This window comes from Sus scrofa, chromosome 2 (assembly GCF_054392235.1).
Source record: "Sus scrofa isolate SSC_HxYL_T2T_F1_AM1 chromosome 2, Sscrofa_HxYL_maternal_Yorkshire_Landrace_v2.0, whole genome shotgun sequence".
In the NCBI taxonomy this organism is placed as follows: Eukaryota; Metazoa; Chordata; class Mammalia; order Artiodactyla; family Suidae; genus Sus; species Sus scrofa.
Window position 1 is genome coordinate 67,866,986 of NC_139384.1, and position 22,791 is coordinate 67,889,776.

The window sequence follows — 22,791 nt, forward strand, 5'->3', positions numbered from 1 at the left end:
AAAGAACAAATTCCCACAGCAGGTGGGATTCTGTCTTCTTGCTTCACAGAGGCTTCACTGTGGGGTTCTATCTTCTTGCTTCACAGAGGCCTGTCACTGGGGACCCCTGCCTTTCCTGTGTCACACAGCAAGGTTCTGGGCGGCTGGTCCCACTGGCTTTGAGGGATGTGGACATCAGATACCAGAAGGCTCAGTGGTGCTCCTGGCATCGGCTCCAAGGCCTAACTGGCCCTCTGCGAATCAATGTGGTCACCACTCACCTCAAGCCACGGTAGCGGAAGGGATGCCCCATGTCACTGGGCGCTAGAGGCGGAGCTGATGTGTCCCTTCCATGTCCCTCACCAGGTTACTTCCTGTGGAACCTGCTGTTCCTACAATCACAAGGCTAGCTGTGCGCATAGGTAACGCACACATCCTTGAACCCTAACTCTTGATGTGGTGCTCTAGGGACTTGCTGTGAGCCCACTTCTCATGCTTAGTGGAGGAGGTGGCTGCTGCCTTTGGCCGAAGCTTCCAGGGACTCTTAAATGACCACAGGCAGCTTATTCTTTAAAGAGTTTGGTGTAGGCACCACTGAGCAAAGTCTCCATATCCATCACATGGAGAAATCCTGCAAAGGAGGCATGGGCCAGGCAGCCTGGTAGGGAAGAAATGGGTGATTCACCCGAGCAGTGAATACCATACGAAGATGCCCAACTCCTTAACCAATGAAGTGAGACTTTGGAGTTCCTGTCACAGCGGAGATGAATCCGACTGTGAACCATGAGGTTGTGGGTTCGATCCCTGGCCTCGCTCAGTGGGTTGGGGATCCGGCATTGCCATGGGCTGCAGTGTGGGTCGCAGGTGCGGCTCAGATCCCGTGTTGCTATGGCTGTGGTGTAGGCCTCCAGCTGTAGCACCGACTGGACCCCTAGCCTGGGAGCCTCCATATGCTGCCGGGGTGGGGAGCCAAAAAAAAAGAAGTGGGACTTTGCAGAGTGACTTCTCTGCTCTGGGCTGGCCAAGTGGGTCCAGACTGACGTGGGTCGTGCCAGCCAGCATGTGTGTTCCAGCGCATGCTGGCACGGGGGCGGGGGGGGGGCTTTGCTAAGCATGTCTGTTTGTTGGGATCCATCCAGCAGCCTAGTGGGGGGAAGGCCACGTCTCCCTCATACTCTGCTGGGAAGTTCACTCAACTTGCTCTGGGGCTCACCCCCTCCCCCCAGTGTGGTGATGGTGGCCTTGGGAATCAGTCCTTCTGCCCGCCTGGCACTCCACAGGGTGACCAGGAATTCAGGGAAAGGTCAGGAGGGCCAAAGGATGGTGCTGATTTGGCCTTTGAGCCTGTGGACTTTGAGAACTGCCTGTGGGTGCCTGAGCCAAAGTGGCAATAAAGATGGGGCTGGGTCTGTCTGTGTTCTAGGTTCAGCTGGGAGAACTTCTACCCACTTCTACAGTGAACAAGGACAGGGCTGATCCGATTTCTTTATGAGGGAATAAACAAACCTTCTGTCTTCAATTGAAGGGCATAATTAGTAGATAAACGTCAGAGCTGAGAGTAAACACAGCACTGGGGCGCCCTCTTCTGCAGTCCACCCCACCTTTGGCTAATGCTTTTTTTTTTTTAGGGCTGCACTTGCAGCATATGGAAATTCCTAGGCTAGGGGTTGAATCGGAGCTGCAGCTGCTGGCTTGCACCACAACCATGCCAGATCCGAGCCACGTCTGCAACCTACACTACAGTTCATGGTGACGCTGGATCCTGTAACCCACTGAGCAAGGCCAGGGATCGAACCTGCATCCTCACGGATCCTAGCTGGGTTCTTTTTTTTTTTTTTTTTTTTTTTTTGTCTTTTTGCCATTTCTTGGGCCGCTCCTGTGGCATATGGGAGGTTCCCAGGCTAGGGGTCTAATCGGAGCTGTAGCCGCCAGCCTACGCCAGAGCCACAGCAACTCGGGATCCGAGCCACGTCTGCGACCTACGCCACAGCTCACGGCAACGCCGGATCGTTAACCCACTGAGCAAGGGCAGGAATCGAACCCGCAACCTCATGGTTCCTAGTCGGATTCGTTAACCACTGCGCCACGACGGGAATTCCCCTAGTTGGGTTCTTAACCCGCTGAGCCACAGATGGAACTCCCTTGGCTAATTCTTTTGTGTTGGCAAATCTGAGCAAGCAAAGGGGCTCAAGGACACCTTTGACCTCCCAGCCAAATGTGGGCGAGGTTTCTGGCTTCTCGCCAAGTGGAGGGGCAGCTGGTTTCACAGCACAAATAGGGCTATAAAAATGGAATCAAAAGCAGCCTGTCACTGCTCCCCCCTCATTGTAAATGGGGTGTGAGCACAGAATAGGGAGCCGGTGGGAACGCCCATGGAGTACTTGCCTTTGAAGAGACAGGCGAGTGCAGGACAGACTCAGCATCCTCACGCAAACGCACCACGCCTTCCTTCACACCATTACCCATTCCAGGCCTGCTCAGGACGGTGGGGAGACTCCTGGGAGCAAGAGGGAGGAGGTGAGAAGGCAGCCTGCTTCCCCCACCATGGGCCTGGGGCCTGTGACTCATCCTCAAGTCCCCCAGAAGCCAGCACTGCTCCAGTGGTACCCTTTTCCTAACCTGGCTTCAGTTTCCCTGCAGGAGAAAGACACTGGAACCTACATCACAGTGACACAGTCCCCTCTACAAAAGCTCTTCTCATTGGCTTTTTTTTTCCAGTCTTTTTGGTCTTTTTGTCTTTTCTAGGGACATAACCAAGGCATATGGAGGTTCCCAGGCTAGAGGTCTAATCGGAGCTGTAGCCACCGGCCTACGGCCAGAGCCACAGCAACGTGGGATTCGAGCCACGTCTGCAACCTATACCACAGGTCTCGGCAATGCCAGATCCTCGACCCACTGAGCAAGGCCAGGGATCTAACCTGCAACCTCATGGTTCCTAGTTGGATTCGTTAACCACTGCGCCACGGCGGGAACTCCCTCATTGGCTTTTTTTAGCTCATCATCATAAACAGGCCTTTGAGTCTATTTAAAAAAATTTTTTTTAATTTTAATTTTTAAATTATTTTTATTTTTATTTTTTATTTTTTGGGGTCTTTTTGCTTTTTTCTAAGGCCACTCCCCCGGCATATGGAGGTTCCCAGGCTAGGGGTCTAATTGGAGCTGTAGCTGCCGGCCACGGCCACAGCAATGCCAGATCCAAGACATCTTTGACCTACACCACAGCTCAGGCAACGCCGGATCCTTAACCCACTGAGCAAGGCCAGGGATTGAACCCGCAACCTCATGGTTCCCAGTCGGATTCGTTAACCACTAGGCCACGACAGGAACTCCTTTTTTTTTAATTTTTAATTTTGTTTTTTGGCTTTTTAGGGCAGCACCCACAGCATATGGAGGTTCCCAGGCTAGGGGTTGATTTGGAACTGTAGCTGCTGGCCTGCACCACAGCCACAGCCATACCAGATCCAAGCTGCATCTGCGACCTACAGCATAGCTCACGGCAACGCCAGAGCCTCAACCCACTGAGCAAGGCCAGAGATCGAACCTGTGTGCTCATGGATGCTAATCAGATTCATTTCCACTGAGCCATGATGGGAACTCCTCTATTTTTTAATGTAATACCAACTGCCTAGATTGGCTCAGAGAGGTTAAGCTGCCAGCAAGGTTACACAGCAGGAGGTGGGGTCATGGCAGGCTGGAGGGTATGGAGGCTGGAGAGCCCCGTCTGATCTGGAACCCAGTGCCCTCTGGGCTTTTGCAAGCTTGGACCTAAGAGAGATTCTGTGCATAGAAATACTTTTAGAAAATTAATCTTTCTTACTGCATGGCCAAGCTTGTAGTAATGGGTCCTAATACTTGAGGATTCCTCCCTGGCAACCTGGAAGCCAATAAGTTAGGGGTCCCTGAAGAAAGAGAACCAGGAATGGCTCTCTTGACATAAGAGAAGCCATTTTGGCCCAAGCCTTTTTTTTTTTTTTTTTTTTTTTTGGTCTGTTTAGGGGCACATCCTTGGTATATGGAGGTTCCCAGGCTAGGGATCAAATTGGAGCTACAGCTCCCAGCCACAGCAATGCTGGATCCAAGTTGCGTCTGTGACCTATGCTGCAGCCTGCAGCAACGCCAGATCCTTAACCCACTGAGCGAGGCCAGGGATCAAACCCGAATCCTCATGGATACTAGTCAGGTTCTTCTTTTTTTTTTTTTTTTTTTTTTTTTTTTGCCATTTCTAGGGCTGCTTTTGTGGCGTATGGAGGTTCCCAGGCTAGGGGTCTAATCGGAGCTGTAGCCACCTGGCCTACGCCAGAGTCACAGCAACACAGGATCTGAGCTGCATCTGCAACCTACACCACAGCTCATGGCAACGCCGGATCCTTACCCACTGAGCAAGGCCAAGGATCGAACCTGAAACCTCACGGTTCCTAGTCGGATTCATTAACCACTGCGCCATGACGGGAACTACTAGTCAGGTTTTTAACCCACTGAGCCACAACAGGAACTCCTTGGCCTATGCCATTTTGTGATTTAAGCCTGGCAGCAATGCTTGCCCTTGAATAGGTCTCAGTAATTAATGATCTTTTTTTTTTTTTTTGTCTTTTTGCCTTTTCTAGGGCCGCTCCCGTGGCATGTGGAGGTTCCCGGGCTAGGAGTCGAATCGGAGCTGTAGCCACCTGGCCTACACCAGAGCCACAGCAACACGGGATCCGAGCCACATCTGCGACCTACACCACAGCTCACGGCAACGCTGGATCCTTAACCCACTGAGCAAGGCCAGGGATCGAACCCGCAACCTCATGGTTCCTAGTCGGATTCGTTAACCACTGTGCCACGACAGGAACTCCAGTAATTAATGATCTTACGGGAACAAAGGAATGCTGGAAGAAGAGAAAAAGCTGCCATACAATAGTGCAGTGACAGGAGTTCCCGTTGTGGTGCAGGAGAAATGAATCCAGGGAAACGAATCCAACTAGTAACCATAAGGTGGCGGGTTCAATCCCTGGTCTGGCTCAGTGTGTTAAGGATCTGGCGTTGCCCTAAGCTGTGGTATAGGTTGCTGATATGGCTCCCGGCAGCTCTAGCTCTGATTTGATCCCTAGCCTGGGAACCTCCATATGCTGTGGATGCACCCCTTAAAAAAAAAAAAAAAGGGCAGTGATAAAGCAGAGTCCTGGTTCCTCCTCAAGGGATATAAATAATAATATACCTATGAGTTCTTCAAGAATTAAGCCCACTCCCCTGCTGGTGGAGGATGGGATCATGATGTTGACCCTCCTGACTTCAACTATAGCTTGGACTAGAGAGCTCCCTGGTGGTCTAGTAGTTAGGCGTCAGTGCTTTCATCATGGTGGCCTGGGAACTGAAATCCTAGTTCAAAGCTGCTGAATGCTGTGGCCAAAAAAAGAAGAAGGAAAAAAGAAAAAAGCTTGGACTCTACCTAACTTTGCCCCAATTCTATGCTGAATTCTCCTCTGCTCAAGCCCCTTCATGAATATGCATGTACCCTTAGCTTAAACCTTCCCCATTTTGCTGTTTGGGGAGACACTGCTTTGAGAATGATCCTTGGTATTCTCCTTACTTGCTGCAAGTAATGATAAATCCTTCCTTGTCTCCATCTGTTTTTTTTTTTGTTTTTTTTTTTTTTTGCTGCACCCCTGGCTTATGGAAATTCCTGGGCCAGGGATCAGACTCAAGTTGTAGCTATGACCTACACCACAGCTGCAGCAATGCTGGATCCTTAACTTACAGTGCCAAAGAGAGAACTCCTCTCTCCCCATCTTTTTTTTTTTTTTTTGTCTTTTTGCTATTTCTTTGGGCCACTCCCGCGGCATATGGAGGTTCCCAGGCTAGGGGTCAAATCGGAGCTGTAGCCACCAGCCTACGCCAGAGCCACAGCAACGTGGGATCCGAGCCGCGTCTGCAACCTACACCACAGCTCACGGCAACGCCAGATCGTTAACCCACTGAACAAGGGCAGGGACCAAACCCGCAACCTCATGGTTCCTAGTCGGATTCGTTAACCACTGCGCCACGACGGGAAATCCCTCTCTCCCCATCTTTGACTTGGTTGTATCTATTGGCTCAACACTCACCAAGAGGCAAATCCAGTTTTGGGGGTAACAAACCTACCTTTAACCTCTCAGTGGAAGTGCATTCAAAGCAAAGCTCAGCCAACCACAGGGAGGGGACTGGAAAGAAAAAAGATGAAGGGCTGGTATCGCCAAGATACCCCCAGGCACTGATGTGCTTGGAGGTCTCAGATCCTAAGCTTTAAAATTACCCAGTGCACTAATATGCTTTCCTATAAAATGATGCAAATGAGGCAGATGTCCCCCGAGCTGACTATGGAAGCCCCTCCTGTCCTCTGGGTCCTCCCAGGCACCCACTGGTATGGAACATCCTAGAAAGCACAAGCAGGGTTCTGTTCCAAGTGGCCTCTGCCACTGTTTCCACCTATAACAGTCCCTGAATCCGGAGGAATGGCTGCTTTTAAGATGGAGCAGGAATCTTAAAGATGATCCTGGAGTACCCTGTTTGGCCAAGGAGTAACCAAAGCAATGCAGGACACAAAAAGGCAATCAGAGAGCTCCCAGTGACCAAAACAGGAATACTGCGAGAAAGAAAATAAAAAAAAAAAAAAAAGGATGGAGTTCCTGCTGTGGCACAGTGGGTTAAGAATCTGACTGTATCCTAAAACTACACACAAAAATTAACTCAAAATGGGTTAAAGACCTAAATATAAGTAAGACCAGATACTCTAAAACTCTAGAGGAAAACATAGGCCAAACACTCTCTGACATAAACCACAGCAACATCTTCTCAGATCCACCTCCTAAAGACAATAAAAACAAAAACAAACAAATGGGACTTAATTGAACTTAAAACGTTTCTGCACACCAAAGGAAACCCTAAACAAGAAAAGACAACCCACAGAATGGGAGAAAATATTTGCAAATGAAGCAACTGACAAGGGATTAATCTCCAAAATTTATAAACACCTTCTGCAGCTCAAAACCAAAAAAACAACCCCATCAAAAAATGTGCAGAAGATCTAAACAATTCTCCAAAGAAGACATACAGATGGCCAAAAAAAAATACATGATAAGATGTTCAACATCATTAATTATTAGAGAAATGCAAATCAAAACCAATATGAGGTAATACCTTACATCAGCCAGAATGGCCATCATCAAAAAGTCTGCAAACAATAAGTTTGGAGAGGGTGTGGAGAAAAGGGAACCCTCATACACTGTTGGTGGGACTGTAAATTGGTGTAACCACTGTGGGAAAGAGTATGGAGATTCCTCAGAAAATTAAAAATAGAATTACCATTTGATCCAGCAATCCCACTCCTGGGCAGAGAAAACCATGACTTGAAAAGACACATGTACTCCAATGTTCATTGCAGCACTATATACAATAGCCAAGACATGGAAACAACCTAAATGCCCATCAACAGAAGAGTGGATAAAGAAGAGGTGGTACATATACGCAAAGAAATATTACTCAGCCATTAAAAGGAAAGAAATAATAGCATTTGCAGCAACATGGATGGACATAGAAATTATCATGCTAAGTGAAGTGAGTCAGACAGTGAGACACCAACATCATATGCTATCACTTACATGTGGAATCTAAAAAAAGGACACAATGAGTTTCTTTGCAGAGCAGATACTGAGTCACAGACTTTTAAAAATTTACATTTTCCAAATGAGACAGGTTGGGAAGGTAGGGGGGTGTGCTGGGGGTTTGGGATGGAAGCGCTATAAAATTTGTACAACTATAAATGTAATAAAATTCAGCAAATAATAAAAAAAGAATCTGACTGTAGCAGCTCAGGTTACTGCAGAGGCCAGGGTTCGAGCCCCAGCCCGACACAGTGGGTTTAAAGATCTGGCTTTACTGTAGCTATGGCACAGGTTGAAGCTGCAGCTCAGATTTCCTTTTCTCCAAACTGCAGTCCAACCACGAGAAAAACACCAGACAAATATCAGTGGAGGGCCATACTAAACCAAGAAAGTCTAAGAAACTGTCTAAGCCCAGTGGGTCCTAAAGAGACATGATGGCTAAATGTAAAGTGAGGATCCTGGGATAGAAAACAAACATTAGGAGTTCCCGTCATGGCTCAGTGGTTAGTGAATCTGACTAGGAACCATGAGGTTGCAGGTTCGATCCCTGGCCTTGCTCAGTGGGTTAAGGATCCGGCATTGCCATGAGCTGTGGTGTAGGTTGCAGATGTGGCTTGGATCCCGTGTTGCTGTGGCTCCGGTGTAGGCCGATGACTACAGCTCTCATTAGACCCCTAGCCTGGGAACCTCCATATGCCATAGATGCGGCCCTAAAAGGACAAAAGACAGAAAAAAAAAAAAATTTTTTTTCTAAAAATAAAAGAATAAACGTTACGTATATTAAAAAAAAAAAAAAAGGACATTAGGGAAACACTAAGGGAATCTGAAAAAAGAATGGACTTTAGGGTGTCCCCATTGTGGCTCAGTGGGTTAAGAACCTGACTAGTATCCATGAGAACGCGGGTTCAATTCCTGGCCTTGCTCAGTGGGTAAGGGATCTAGCATTGCTGCAAGCTGTGGCATAGATTGCAGATGTGGCTTTGATCTGGTGTTGCTGTGGCCATGGCGTAAGCCAGCAGCTGTAGCTCCAATTCAACCCCTAACCTAAGAGCTTCCATATGCCACTAGTGTGGCCCTAAAAAGAATCCTCCCCCCAAAAAAAGTATGGACTTTAGTTAACAATAACATATCAGTATTTGTTCATTAGTTGTCACAAATACGCCACTTTAATGTAAGACGTCACTTGGGGAAATTAGGTGCATGCGGTGTATGGCAACTCTGCATTATCTTTGCAATTTTTCTGTAAATCTAAAGCAAACAAAGAGAAACTAGGCCCTAGGGATCTGTTCAAGCCACTTGCTGGGGTATCAGTCTTTGGGGTGCGCTGTGACTACATCACCACCCCCACCACATATCCCAATGCTGGTTAGCACCACCGCTAACATTATAGACCCAGGAGAATGGTCCCCACATCTGGGTGCCTAGATGTGGATGATGCAGCCTTTCTTAGGGCCAAGTCAGGCCCTAAGTTTTGTTTCTTCTCTTTTCTTTCTCCCTTTCTTTCCTTTTCTTTTCTTTGTGGGGCTGCACCCGTGGCATATGGAAATTTCCAGGCCAGGGGTTGAATCAGAGCTGCCAGCTGCTGGTCCACACCACAGCCACAGCAATGCCAGATCTGAGCCACATCTGTGACCTATGCTACAGCTCAGGGATCCTCAGCCCACTGAGCGAGGCCAGGATCAAACCCGCATCCTCATGGATACTAGTTGGGTTCGTAATCTGAGCCAAAAAGGGAGCTTCCTAAGTTTTCTTGGATGTGGACATATTTTGCAAAACTGTCAATCCAGCTCTTTGGTCCCTACCTCGTATGTCTAGAGTCTATTGCTCCACCCCCCGCCCCCCCAGGATGGCTCCTGCTCCAAGCTCTCTAGGAAGAAACAGAGTTTCTGCAGGAGGACGGTGCAGGCTCAGACCCAGGCTGCTGACTGCTCACTAAGCCAGTCTTCACCCACTGGCCCGCGCCAAGGGCCTGCCCTAGGAACTCTGTACTTGGCTCAGACGGGGCTGCAGTGTGGCAGACTTGGACAGAAACAGTTGTCACACAAACCAGTGCAGACCTACAACAGCATGTCACACAGGGAAGGCATCTGCAGGGGACAGAACAGTGGCCCCCAAAGACATGTCTGCCTTTGGGAATGTGACATTATTTGTAAAAAGCCTTTGCGGAGGAGTTCCCGTCATGGCGCAGTGGTTAACGAATCCGACTAGGAACCATGAGGTTGCGGGTTCCGTCCCTGCCCTTGCTCAGTGGGTTAACAATCTGGCGTTGCCATGAGCTGTGGTGTAGGTTGCAGACGCGGCTCGGATCCCGCGTTGCTGTGGCTCTGGCGTAGGCCGGTGGCTACAGCTCCGATTCAACCCCTGGCCTGGGAACCTCCATATGCCGCGGGAACGGCCCAAGAAATAGCAACAACAACAACAACAACAAAAGACAAAAAAAAGCCTTTGCGGAAAGAATCTGAAGATATCATCCTGGGTGAGAGTGGGTCCTAAAAATCAATGACAAGTGATTGACCTGATAGGAGATAGAAAAACAAGACACAGACAGGGAGTCCATGTCAAGATAGAGGCGGAGGAGTTCCCTCCGTGGCACAGTGAATTAAGAATCCAACTGCAGTGGCTTGGGTTGCTGTGGAGGTGTGAGTTCAATCCCCCGGCCTGGCACAGTGGGTCAAAGGATCCAGGGCTTAGCAGAAATGGATCTGACTAGCATCCATGAGGATGCAGGTTTGATCCCTGGCCTTGCTCAGTGGGTTAAGGATCTGGCATTGCCATAGCTGTGGTGTAGGCCGGCGGCTACAGCTCCAATTCGACCCCTGGCCTGGGAACCTCCGTAAGTCGAGGGTGTGCCTCTAAAAAAAAAAAAAAAAAAAGATAGAGGCAGAGATTGGAGTGATATGATACGCACAAGCCACAAGCCAAGCAATGCCTGAGCATAAAAGCTGGAAGAGACAAGGAAGGATCCTCCTCTAGAGCCTTTGGAGTGGCTCTGGAGGAGGATTGATTTGGGACCTTTGACCTCCAGAACCATGAGAGAATAAATTTCCGTTGTCTTAAGCCAGTTAGTGGTGATTTTGTTACAGGGTCAAAGGAAACTAAGATGAAAGGCCCTTTTTGGAGGAGAACCTGGGGTGCCCCAGGTCTCTACAACCCCGAGCAGAGCGGGTAGCCAGGGCTTATCCTGCCACGGTCAGGCGCTTCCTGACAGCTCCCGGGATTGCAGAGTGAAGAGGAGGAGATTCTTTGGGGGGGGCGGGGAGGGCCTTCAAGACTTTGTCCCTCAGGCCAAACCCTAAATTCCTAAGAAACAAAGAGCTTTTTGCCCTTTCAAATCAGTTAAAAACAAAACCAAAACCAAACCAAACCAAACCAAACCAAAACAAAAAAAAAAAAAAAAAAAAGAAAAAAAGAAAAAAGGCAAGAAACAGCCAGATCACTGGGAAGGAAAAAAAATAATTTTGTTTTGTCTTTTTTATTTTAGGGCCACAACTTCAGCATATGGAGTTTCCCAGGCTAGGGGTCAAACTGGAGTTGTAGCCACTGGCCTATTCCACAGCCAGAGCAATCCCAGATCCTAGCCGCGTCTGTGACCTGTACCACAGCTCACGGCAATGCTGGATCCTTAACCCACTGATGGAGGCCAGGGATTGAACTAGTGTCCTCATGGATGCTAGTCAGATTTGTTTCTGCTGAATCACGACGGGAACGCTGAAGAAAAATAATTAAAAAATATGACGGATACCAGACCACACTCATAAGAAAAAAGGTGGGGAATTCCCTGGTGGCTCAGCAGGTTAAGGATCTGGCATTTGTCAGCCACTGCTGTGGCTCTGGTTATTGCTGTTGGCATGGGTTCGATCCTTGGTCTGAGAACTTGCTCGGCCAAAAAAAGGGAAAAGGTGGGTTTAACTCTCAGTGGAGGGCTGTTGGCAGGTGTGAGGACAGTAATGCAACCGGTAGGTGAGACAAGTGGCCATGGAGGGAGGCTGTGGAAACACCTCTCTGCAGGTGGTTTGGCAAGTGCCTTGGAATGTGTGCTGTGCCCATAACAGGTAAGCATGAAGCCTTGTGGGCAAGTAAGGGCACTACTAGGTGCTGATCCCAGTGAAGGTGAGAAGGTCTGGATGGGAAGCCAAGGGGGAGTGAGGAGAGGGTGACAGGGAGAACATGTGACCTGAGCCCTCATGGGAGGATGTCAAACAGCCTGTCACTAATGGGTGAACCCACCTGGACCCTGGCAAGGACAAGAAACAGTCCAGTTGTTTATAGAGTGCTGACAACAGGGACTCCCAGACTTGGGAGGTGACAAGGGCGGGAGTGGGGCTGACTGTGGATGTACAGATTCTCTTGCAATTAGCATTTCCCCACCCCCTACTTACTTACTCATTAATAATAGAGAGAGGACATGACCCACATGTGGCCACCCTCCACTGCACTCAGGCACCCCCTCCATGCTCCCTACTAGCCCCCTTCCCTGAAACTGCCACATGATTCTGATTCCTCCCCCTGCTTTGAGAGCCCTCCCCGCCTCCCACTCACTCAATTGGGGCTGCCACTGCCCACACACAACACCCAGGCTCAGGAAAGTCAGCAGGCCCCCTCTGCCACCAGGGTGAGGACACCATGGCCAGGACTTCTCAGAGTCCAGCTCGCTCGCTGCCCAGATGGAGCACCCATGTCTGTGCCCAAGAACACAGGCTCCTTTGGACATAGTCTGGAGCTCCTCACTGGTGAGATGGTGAACAATGGCCCACATGGCTGAGGGTGAAGCCCAGAGTGGCCTCAGCTGGTGCTGAAAACCCAAGTGGCTGGAGTCCCCTCCCTCCTTCCTCCAGCCCCGCTGACTCCCTCTCTCCAGGGCAAGAGGCCTGGGCTCTGTACCAAGGCAGGCAACTGGGCGAGATGATTTCTATTTTTCTTTCTTTTGCTTTTTTTTAGGGCCACACCTGCAGCATACGGAGGTTCCCAGGCTAGGGGTCTAATCCAAGCTATTGCTGCAAGCCTATGCCAGAGCCACAGCAATGCAGGATCTGAGCCGCGTCTGCGACCTACACCACAGCTCACAGCAACGCCGGATCCTTAACCCGCTGAGCCACCAGGGAACTCCTTTCTTTTTAAATAATTTTCATACATTTGTTAGCTGACCAATTATTTAAGAGATCTTTTGACTGTAACCTACATTCAGAAATATGCTTTGCTGGAGTTCAGTGGATTGATAGCTTGATAGCTCAGGGGGTTAAGGATCTGGTATTGTCACTGTTGAGGGGGAAAAAAAAGGAAAAAAAGAAATATGCTTTGCATCGCACACTCACTTATACTCAGACACTCCTGCCTACATGTCCTAAGTGCAAGAGGAGTTTCAGGAAGTAACAGGTGGCTCATTTAAGCGCAATTTACTCTGCCATTTCCCACCTCCAGTTAATTTTCAGTGAAGTTAATCACCACCAACTATACTGATTTCATGAATAGGGTCTCAAGCAGCAGACTGAAGGAATATTGTTAAAAGCTAAGGTTTGGCAGATATGAATCTATGTGGCCACACACAAACATATACACACATTATTTAAGCCCTAACTTCTGGATTTCTTTTTAGGGTAGTAATATAAAATATTCTTTAGATGAATCAAGTTAGAAAACTGTAAAGTGAATCCTAGGACAGGATGTGCAGCTGGCAGAACTGGGGGAAGCGTTCCCTGGGGATCTCAGAGGAACCGGGCTCAAGAGTCACCCTTGGGTGACTCACAGCAGAGAGATGCTCTCTGTGGTCAGGAGTGTCCTATGTTCACTGAGGCTCTGGAGCTCAAGGGGAGAAGCCAAGTTATGGCCCAGTCCTGCGGATGAGGGTGAGGGTGAGATCGGGGCAGCCACTTGCTCAGGGAGACAGTTTTGCTTCTTGACATGCAAACACACCCGTGGCTGGGACTGCTAGGCAGAGGTAAAACCCAGACAGTCCTCATATGCATCATTCGGGAGAAGAACACAGACAGACCTTTGCTTTTGCTTCAGCATCCACACTTGACCTTCTTAAGATACAAGTCACAAGTTCAACGATGTATTTATATAAAATAGTATCTGGGGTGGGGGAGGGAATGGAACATTAGATGAGGCCAGTTGGAAAAGTTTGCTCCTGAAAAAACTCGATCTTTTGAAAAATAAGGAGAGCTCAGAGGTCTGGCCCTTGGTGTCCCCCAAGGCCACCCCCAACCCTCCGAGGCATGGACGTCCTGCTGCCATACCCCTCTCTCAGCTCCTGTGTTGGAATCTATGACCTCCTGTGATACTGTGTGTCTGGTGCATGACCACCTGGATCTCATGGACCAGAAGGACACATCCCCACTCCTCATGCCGGTGACACTGCCTCTGAGGGTCTCTGTGTTCAGCCCAGGAGCCCACCTCTCAGTCCCACATTCCGGATGCCCATTCACAGGGGACCTGTGCTCGCCCTGAATGCTCTGGTCTCCTCCCTCATGGATAATAGTCAGATTTGTTACCTCTGAACCACGACAGGAACTCCGTAAATCAACTGTATTTTAATAAAAGAAAGTCCTCAGTAAAACAATAACAACAAAAACCCAAAACAAAACCCCGAACCCTTTAGGTAAGAGAGAGAATATACACAGGGACATGGCATAATGGTAGAACTCTGACTTGCTGCCTCTGCAATAACCAGCCAGGGTTACTCTTTTGTGATCCATCCAAAACAGTTGGGTCTGGGTACTTGACTGTAGCCTCTCTAGTTATTGTTCCTGCTTCCAGCTCAAGACCAATCAAAAAACAATATGCTTCTCATCAGCCACCCCCAGCTTTCTCCTGCCAACAGCGTGCAATAGGTATACCTGGGCCTTCCCTGCTCCGCCATAAAGCTCCCCCCACCCACCTGTCTTTGAGTCTCTGCCAAATGCAGTGGTGGCAGCTGAACCCCTGGCTCTAGCGAGCCTGTTTTCTCATTGGTGGCCTCCATTTATTTCCATAGGTAGCTGCATGAATGAAGAGAAGAGGCAGCTCTTCCTTACAGCAGAATTTCAATTAATCAATGTATAAGGAATGATGGACAGAGAAAACCACCAATAAGCAAATGCCAATATTCATGACTGCCATCAAGAACCACAGGTGGGTGGATGCTAAAATGAGGGAGTGAAAATATGATGAGAAGTGGGGTATGTCTGTGATCTCTAAGCAACTCTCCATAAGACACTTAATAATTTCTCTTAGCAGAGAAACCTGACAGATCTTACACCGACCAAGTGATCAAGGTCAGCACCACTAGTGATAAGGACACAGCAACAGCTCGTACCCCTGACACAATGCAGCAGGAAGAACACAACATCACATCTGTGGGATTTGTGCCAAAGATGCGCAGCCCCAATCCGATCATGAGGAAACAATAGACAAACCGCATGGAGGCACGTTCTACAAACAACTGAACCGTTCTCAGCAGTGAAGGTTGTGGACAAGGAAAGACTGAGGAACCATCACAGATCACAGATTGGCGGTGACTTAGGAGACACAAGGACCAAATGCAACATAGGAGCCTGGACCAGAATGAGAACATTAGGGGAAAAGTTGGTGAAATCAGAATTCAGTCTGGAGATGGGTTCCTAGTGTTGCATCAATGTAAATTTTCTGGTTCAGGTAACAGTATCCTGTAAGATGCTAACAATGGAGGCAGCTGAGTGAAGGGTATCACGGATGCTCAGTTATTTTTGTCATTTTTCTGTAAGTCTAAAATTATTTCAAGATACAAACCAAAAAAAAAAAATAGCTTTGAGAAAACCAGGTGCCTCTGGGATGTGCCAGTGGTTTCAGAGAAACACATTTCGGGTATTTGCGGCTATGGAGGGGCTGACCTGGTAACTTGACTCCTCCCTGTCTAGTTGGCACCCCGGGGCCTCCATGTTCTGGGCTGGGGAAGGGTACTGGCAGTCATGGGAAGCCGTGTGGGGGATTAGTGCTGCCTGGATTGAGGGGAAACGGGTACCCTTCTTGGCAGGTGCACCCTGACCCTGGCCTCTCCTCAGGCCAAGGCCTTCACACTCTGCCTCTGGCTGTGCATGTGGGGGTGAGAATCGGGTGAAGGCAGATGCTCAACACAAGGACACAATACAGTACAAAGCAGCTATTGTTTATTAAGTCCCTTTGTCCCTGTATTCTCTAATCTGGCCAGCCCTAACCAATGTGCATGTGTGTTGCCTTACAGATGGGGAAGCTGAGGCATTGTGAGTCCTAGCCAGAAACTGCTATAGTGACAATCACCACAGCTAACAACTGGGGGCGGGGGGTTGGGGGCGGGGGGGAGAGTGTCCATAGTCACTGGTTTCTTTCCCCACTTTGCCCATGAGATGTGGGAAGCTTGGCCAGACAAACGGCAGAAGGAACTCCAGGAGTTCCCTCGTCGCTTAGCGGGTTAAGGATCTGGCATTTTCACTGCAGCAGCTTGGGTTGCTGCTGTGGCGCAGGTTTAGTCCCTGGCCTGGGAATTTCCATGTGCCATGGGCACAGCCAAAAAAACAAAAACAACAAGAGAAAACCCAAAACAAAAAGAAGGAACTCCAGCCTTGACACAGGGCTCCAAAGCCATTGCCAAGTCTTCCTCCAGAGAGCCCGACCCTCAGACAAGCTCAACACCATTTTATCTTGAGTGATTCTTCTAGAGAAGTGCCCTGTAATAAAGATTTCGCTTCACCTTAAAGAACAACAAACAGCACAGGGGAGAGAGGAGCGAGGGTCTGGCTACACTCAGATGGCTCCTGAACACAACTCTCAAAGCTGTGCAGAACACGAAGCTAAAGGGCTTTGGTTGCTGCTGTGGCACAGGTTTGATCCCTGGTCTGGGAACTTCCAGATACAGTGGGTATGGCCAAAAAAATTTTTTTAATTAAAAAGAAAGTCTAAAATCTAGGACCTAACCTCGGATAATGAGGTGCAAGGGGAGACCAGATGCTAGGGACAAGGAGGAGAAAACCACCCCACAGAGGCGGGCTGGGCGGATGATGCTGTATTTGAAAATGCTGATGGGACATCCAACTGGGAAGAGCTGGAGTAGGTTTGAGCCTCAGCCACCCCATCTTCTGAATGTAGGGCCTCATGTAGACCACCCACTGCAGTGGAGATGAATTACCAACAGTGGGCAATGACACATGGTGGTACTTGATAAAATAGATAAGGAAGCAGGAGCCTCTTTTCTTTGGTTTGGTTTTGTTTTTTGCTTTTTAGGGCTGCACCCGAGGCATATGGAGGTTCCCAGGCTAGGAGATGATTCGGAGCTACAACTGCAGGCCTACACCATAGCCACAGCAAGGTGGGATCTGAGCTGCATCTGCAACCTACACCACAGCTCATGGCAACGCTGGATCCTTAACCCACTGAGCGAAGCCAGGGATTGAACCCATAACCTCATGGTTAGTAGTGGGATTTGTTTCTGCTGCACCACAATGGGAATTCCCAGCAAGAGCCTCTTGAGACCCCCCAGTGTCACAGCCCACAGATCCGAGAGGGGTGACTGCAAAAGCAGCCTGCTCTGACCTGGTTGATGAGACCTTTACTGCCCTTGTTCCCGCTGTCAACACAACTCCTGGCTTTTTTCAGTTTCACCGGTTATTCACTGAATCTTCCTTTTTTGCCCCAGGATCTCATCCATCCATGAGCCTGAGGCCTTCCCCGTACTGCAGAACACCCCCACCCCTCCATCTGGGTTGTCTGATGTGTTTTCTCGCCATTAGCCTGGTTTGTGGGGTTCTGGGAAGAACACGGAGGTGGGGAGCCCTCGCCATCACATTATCTAGGGACCCTGAGAGCACAGACTTAATCCAAGGGAGATGAGCCTGGGCTTCTTGGTTAAAGTGGGGTCTGCCAGGTGTCCCCCTGTCAAGTAACCCTTTTCCCTTTCCACATTCTTCTCTTTGGAACCAAGTCTTTGGGCAAGAGGTGGTGGGGGGCAGGGGGCAGTAAGCTAGAGGTGGAGAGGGAGAATGGACATACACAGCTCAGAATTCTTCCACAGAACAGAGGTCTCTTCTCTGGTCCCCACCTCCCTGTCTTACTCAGTTATTCAGTCATTTATCCAGATCTGTTTACACTCTGGGTTCAACAAGATCCTCTGTTACTTATTTACTGCTCTGATCGTCCAGCATTGGCCATGTGGTCTGAGCTGTTTTCCATCCACCGGAGGGGGAGGGGGCAGGTCTGGAGCAGGGGCGGGGATGGAGACCTTGAGGATGACGAAACGGCGGTCCAAAAGATCTGGGCAGCAGCAGGAGCCAAAACAGGGCATGCTCAAGGGACGAACATCAACGTGCACCTATGGGCCCTGAATCTGACGGTGCAGATGCAGGGGCGAGGCCAGACAGGGTGAGTACTCCAGTCTGAGGTCGAGTGCTCCTGGTCCTCACTGCTCCCTCGTCCTCCCTCTGCCCCAACCTTCACTGTGCTGCCTTGGCTCATGTGACAGCTCTCTGGGTGCACTTAGCCACCCCCCGCCCCCCAGCACCTAGGCAGTGGGAACTGAGTGGAATTCACGCCTTCAATCTTGGTAAGAGGACTTGAGACAGGAGGAATGGTGCCATTGGGCAAGGCCAGGTTGGGAGGCCCATGAGCAGGGACTGAGAGTCCTTGAATCCTGATACTTGGGGTACCGGTCCAGGAAAGGACAACCATAAGGACCAGCCTGGTCTGATAATTAAAGGGCTGTGGTGGGCTGATGGTGGCCCCTAAAGATGTCTGGGAAACCCCCAGAACCTGTGGATGCTACCTTACATGGCAAAAGGGACTTTGCAGGATCTTGACATGGGAAAACTGTCTTGGAATATCAGGATGGCCCCAATATCCTCACAAGTCCTTAAGAGAGGGAGGCAGTAGTGTCAGAGATGGAGATGTGATGATGGAGGTAGGTTTCAGAGAGATCTGAAGATGCTGCACTGCTGGCATTGAAGGTGGTAGAAGGGGCCACCGATGGAAGCATGCAAGTGGCTTCCAGAAGCTGGAAAAGGCAAGGAAAACAGATTCTCTTCTGAAATCTCAAGAAGCAACACAGCCCTGAAGACCCATTTTAGATGTCTGACCTCCAGAACTGGAGGACAACAAACTTGTGTGGCTTTTGGCCTCAACTATCTGGCAGATTGTTAACAGCAGCCACAGGAACCTGATGCAGGCTGTCACAAAGAAGCAGGGGCAGTGGCCCTGTGCGACAACTCAGGGGAGTCACAAGGAGGTCAATTCCCAGTCAACATAAGATAATGAGAAAGCCAGGGCAGCCCGGACCACCCATAGCCCAACCTCTGCCCCTTGGGGAAGGTGGTCATTCACATAGATAGATGCTCAGAGCCTCCTCCATGCCAGGCCCTGCTGGCTTTGAGGGCACAGCAGTGAACAGGCACCTGCCCCCATGCAGAAGCAAGACAATTCAGGGAACTGAACTGGCACCTGTGATGAAGGAAGCAAACAGGGAGACGGACCAAGTGATGGGAGCCTAGATTTGAGACTGGATGGTCAAACTAGCATTCCTAAGTGGGGTGTGGGTGCTGAGGCTGGAATAAACAGAGTAGGGAGCAGGGGTGTTGGCAGGTGTTTCCTTCCAGGCAGTGAGACAGGATGTGCAAAAGACTCCAGGGCAGGAATGAGTCAGCCAGTGAGAGAGGAGGGTGTGGATCCAGAGAGGCAGTGGGGAAGGAGGGGACGGTGCAGGGAGGCCTAGAGGCCACCCATGGGGTCACTCAGGTGAGATGGGGTCTGATGGAGGGAGGTTGAGGGTGACCCAGGAGCCCACTCCCCAAGTTCCGCCTGAGACCCAGGAGGGGTGGGGTTGTTTTCTGGGACCAGGAGGCTTGTGGGGCCGAAGTGGAGCCCAGCAGGGCAGTGGCTCCTGTTGCAAGGGCCCCACTCTTGGCAGATCCTTGCCCAAATTGAGAAAACGTTGTCAAGACCTCTGGTACCAAGTGGTCCCAATACACCACCCAGAAGGATATGAGGGAAAACATACAGCATACCTAATTTTTCTTTTTTTTTTTTTTTGTCTTTTTACCATTTCTTGGGCCGCTCCTGTGGCATATGGAGGTTCCCAGGCTAGGGATCGAATTGGAGCTGTAGCCACCGGCCTACACCAGAGCCACAGCAACTCGGGATCCGAGCCGTGTCTGCAACCTACACCACAGCTCACGGCAACGCCAGATCCTTAGCCCACTGAGCAAGGCCAGGGATCAAACCCGCAATCTCATGGTTCCTAGTCAGATTCTGAGCCACGATGGGAACTCCCAGCATAGCTAATTTTAATTAAAGTTTAATTAAAGACACACCCAGTGGATTCACACTGGACATGACCTGGCATCAGTCCTTTTCAGAGGTGCTGTTTCTTCTCACCCACTCCCCCCATGCTCTGTCTCGTTGCCCACCCTTACCTACCAGGCTGGTCCTAATGGCTATTCCTGTGGTTCCTTATGGGTCCAGTGGTAGAAAGCCACACTCTGGCCTCTCCTGTCACCTGTCAGGGAAGTATCTCCTTGTGTAACCTGGAAGGCAGAGTCATGAGTTCAAGGCTGGCTCTGTCCTTTCACTAGGGGAGCGCCCTCAGGGAGATGGCCCAGCTCCCAGGGCCTGGGCTCGCTGATACCCAGTTGGGGTGAGTGAGCCGAATGAAGAACCATGTTCTCCCAACTTCATCCTGCCAAGGTCTGCCTGAACTTGCCCAAAGAACCTGGAGCCCTCATATACCAGGAATACCAGTTAGGGCTGTCGCTACAGAAATCACTCTGTAGGGTCCTCAACTAGCCGAACACAGAGTTACCATGTGACCCAGCAATTCCACTGCCAGGCCATCCCCAAAAGAACTGAGAACAGATGTTCAAACAAATCCTTGCACACCGTGTTTAGAACAGCACTAGTTGCAGTTGCCACAAGACAGAAACAACCCAAACATCCATCAACAGGTGAGTGGATAAATAAAATGTGGTCCAGCTATGAAGTGGATTATTACTCAGCCATAAAAAGGGATGAAGCACTGACACGTGCTACCCTGTGGATAAATCTTGAAAACCTTATGCCAGGTGAAAGACATCAGACACAAAAGGTCACATGTTGTACAATCCCATGTAAGATGAAAGGTCCATAACAGGCAGATCCATAGAGATAGAAAATAGATTAGTGGTTGCTAGATGCTGGAGGAGGGGGAGGTTTCCCTTCAGGATGATGATAATGTTCGTTTTGAAGTACACTACGATCATACTAACTGCCACTGAACTGTACACTATAAACAGGGGAAAATGGTGGAGGTTCTCTAGTGGCCTAGCAGTGAAGGATCCAGCATTATCACTGCTGTGGCAAGGGTCTGATTCCTGGCCTGGGAACTTGCACATGCCACAAGCGAGGCCAAAAAAATAAATAAATAAAAAATAGAAAAATAAAAGGGGGGAAATGGTAAAGTTTAAGTTGTATGTACTTTATGGAAAAAAACAAAAACATAAACGAAACAAAACAAAAAAACAAACAGCCCCAGGCGTTCCTGTTGTGGCTCAGCAGAAACAAATCTAACTAGTATCTATGAAGATGCAGGTTCGCTCCCTGGCCTCACTTGGCGGGTTAAGGATCCGGCGTTGCCGTGAGCTTTGGTGTAGGTTGCAGATGTGGCTCAGATCCCTTGTTGCTGTGGCTGTGGTGTAGGCCAGCAGCTGTAGCTCTGATTTGACCCCTAGTCTGGGAACCTCCATATGCCGAGAGGCTAAAAAGACAAAAACCAAAAAACAAACAAACAAAAAAACAGCCGCAGGCTCCCATCTGCCCTGGGAGGCCCTTCTCTGATCCATCAGGATCCCAGGGTGGCAGGAGCCCAGTCACACCTTGGGCCTCCCTTCCTCACAGACCCTACCCTTTCTACTAATCTATTTGGAGTCAGATTAACTAGGTGCCTGCTGTGTATGCGCTCTGGGGAGGTGGCAGTGTCGAGGGGGGAGGGAGTGTGGGCAGATGACCCACATGGGAATGAAAGTGAGTGGAGCTCAGAGGGGTGGGGCAGGAGTCTGTCCTGGGATCATCCGATGCGAGAGAAGCAGGGAAGAGGCCCCCCACACTGCACACCTTCCCCAGGGAGTGAGCTCAGGCTGATCAGGGAAACAAAGACAGGTCAAGTGTGTGTGTGCGTGCTGTGGGCCATGGAAGACGCTGCTTGCAGGAAAGGACAAAGCATCCCCACTGCCCCCCACCCCCTGCACTGCTGCCGGACCTCCCACCTCTGGACCTCAGCTGCTGCACTATCCCAGCCAGGGCCCCCCACAACCGCATGCCTCCCCCAGGCCTCTCCTCAGTGTTTGTGACCCTGGGCTGAGTTTGGGTCACCTGGGAGCTCAGAACACCTTCTCTCACAGTGATGATGATGATGATGAGCCCGCTCTGTGGATGCAACCCTGATGGCCACCCACGGGAGAATGAGTTTGCACAGATGGTCCAGGCACACAATGGGGACCATATGACAACATAGGACAAGCTGCCGACATGTGCAACGACAGGGATGGATCCAGCAGGCAGAGCAGTGGAGAAAGAAGCCGATACAAAAGACTGTGTACCAGATCTAAGTAAAATCCAAGCCCAGTAACACAACGTGTTCTGTCCACACAATGGAATGTCACTCAGCTTTCAAGAGGAAGGACCTTCTGGAGTTCCTGTCATGGCCCAGCGGAAACAAATCTGACTAGGAACCATGAGGTTATGGGTTTGATTCCTGGCCTCGCTCAGTGAGTTAAGGATCCTGCATTGCTGTGAGCTGTGGTATAGGTTACAGACGCGGCTCAGACCTGGTGTTGCTGTGGCTGTGGTGTAGGCCAGCAGCTGTAGCTCCAATTGGACCCTTAACCTGGGAACCTCCATGTGCCACAGGTGCAGCCCTGAAAAGGAAAAAAAAAAAAAAAAAAAGAAGAGGAAGGACATTCTGACACATGCTGCAACATGGATGGACCCTGACCATATCATGTTAAGTGCAATAAGCCCGTCACAAAAGGACAAATACTGTATGATTCCACCTCCATGAGGTCCCTAGAGTATCAGATTCGTAGCAACAAAGAGTCACGGGGGTGCCAGAGGCTGGGAGAGGGGGCTGGGAAGTTAGTGTTTAATGGGGACAGAGTTTGGAAAGAAGGAAAAGTTCTGGAGATGGATGGTGGTGATGGCTGCACAACAGTGTGAATGTACTTCAAGCTACTGAAGGGCACACTAC

The 22,791-nt window shown here is 49.8% G+C and overlaps 1 protein-coding gene across 15 annotated transcripts in view; it reads right to left on the minus strand.

The window, feature by feature from the left end:
• Positions 1–22,791, minus strand: part of SLC25A42 (solute carrier family 25 member 42) — a 57,550-nt gene that overhangs the window by 19,788 nt on the left and 14,971 nt on the right. For 6 of the 15 annotated variants that reach the window (XR_014837394.1, XM_085012267.1, XM_021083444.2 and 3 more), the window contains exon 2: positions 2,365–2,476. The exons of 1 other annotated variant lie outside the window; for it this stretch is intronic. Coding sequence is in view for 6 of the 14 variants with exons in the window: in XM_085012267.1 (XP_084868393.1) it covers positions 2,365–2,445 (81 nt within the window). In the remaining 8 variants the exon portion in view is untranslated. Of the gene's footprint in view, positions 1–2,364; positions 2,477–6,099; positions 6,159–19,991; positions 20,099–22,791 lie in introns of all 15 variants that reach the window. 8 more of the 15 variants (XR_014837395.1, XM_085012268.1, XM_021083445.2 and 5 more) reach the window with 3 other exon arrangements.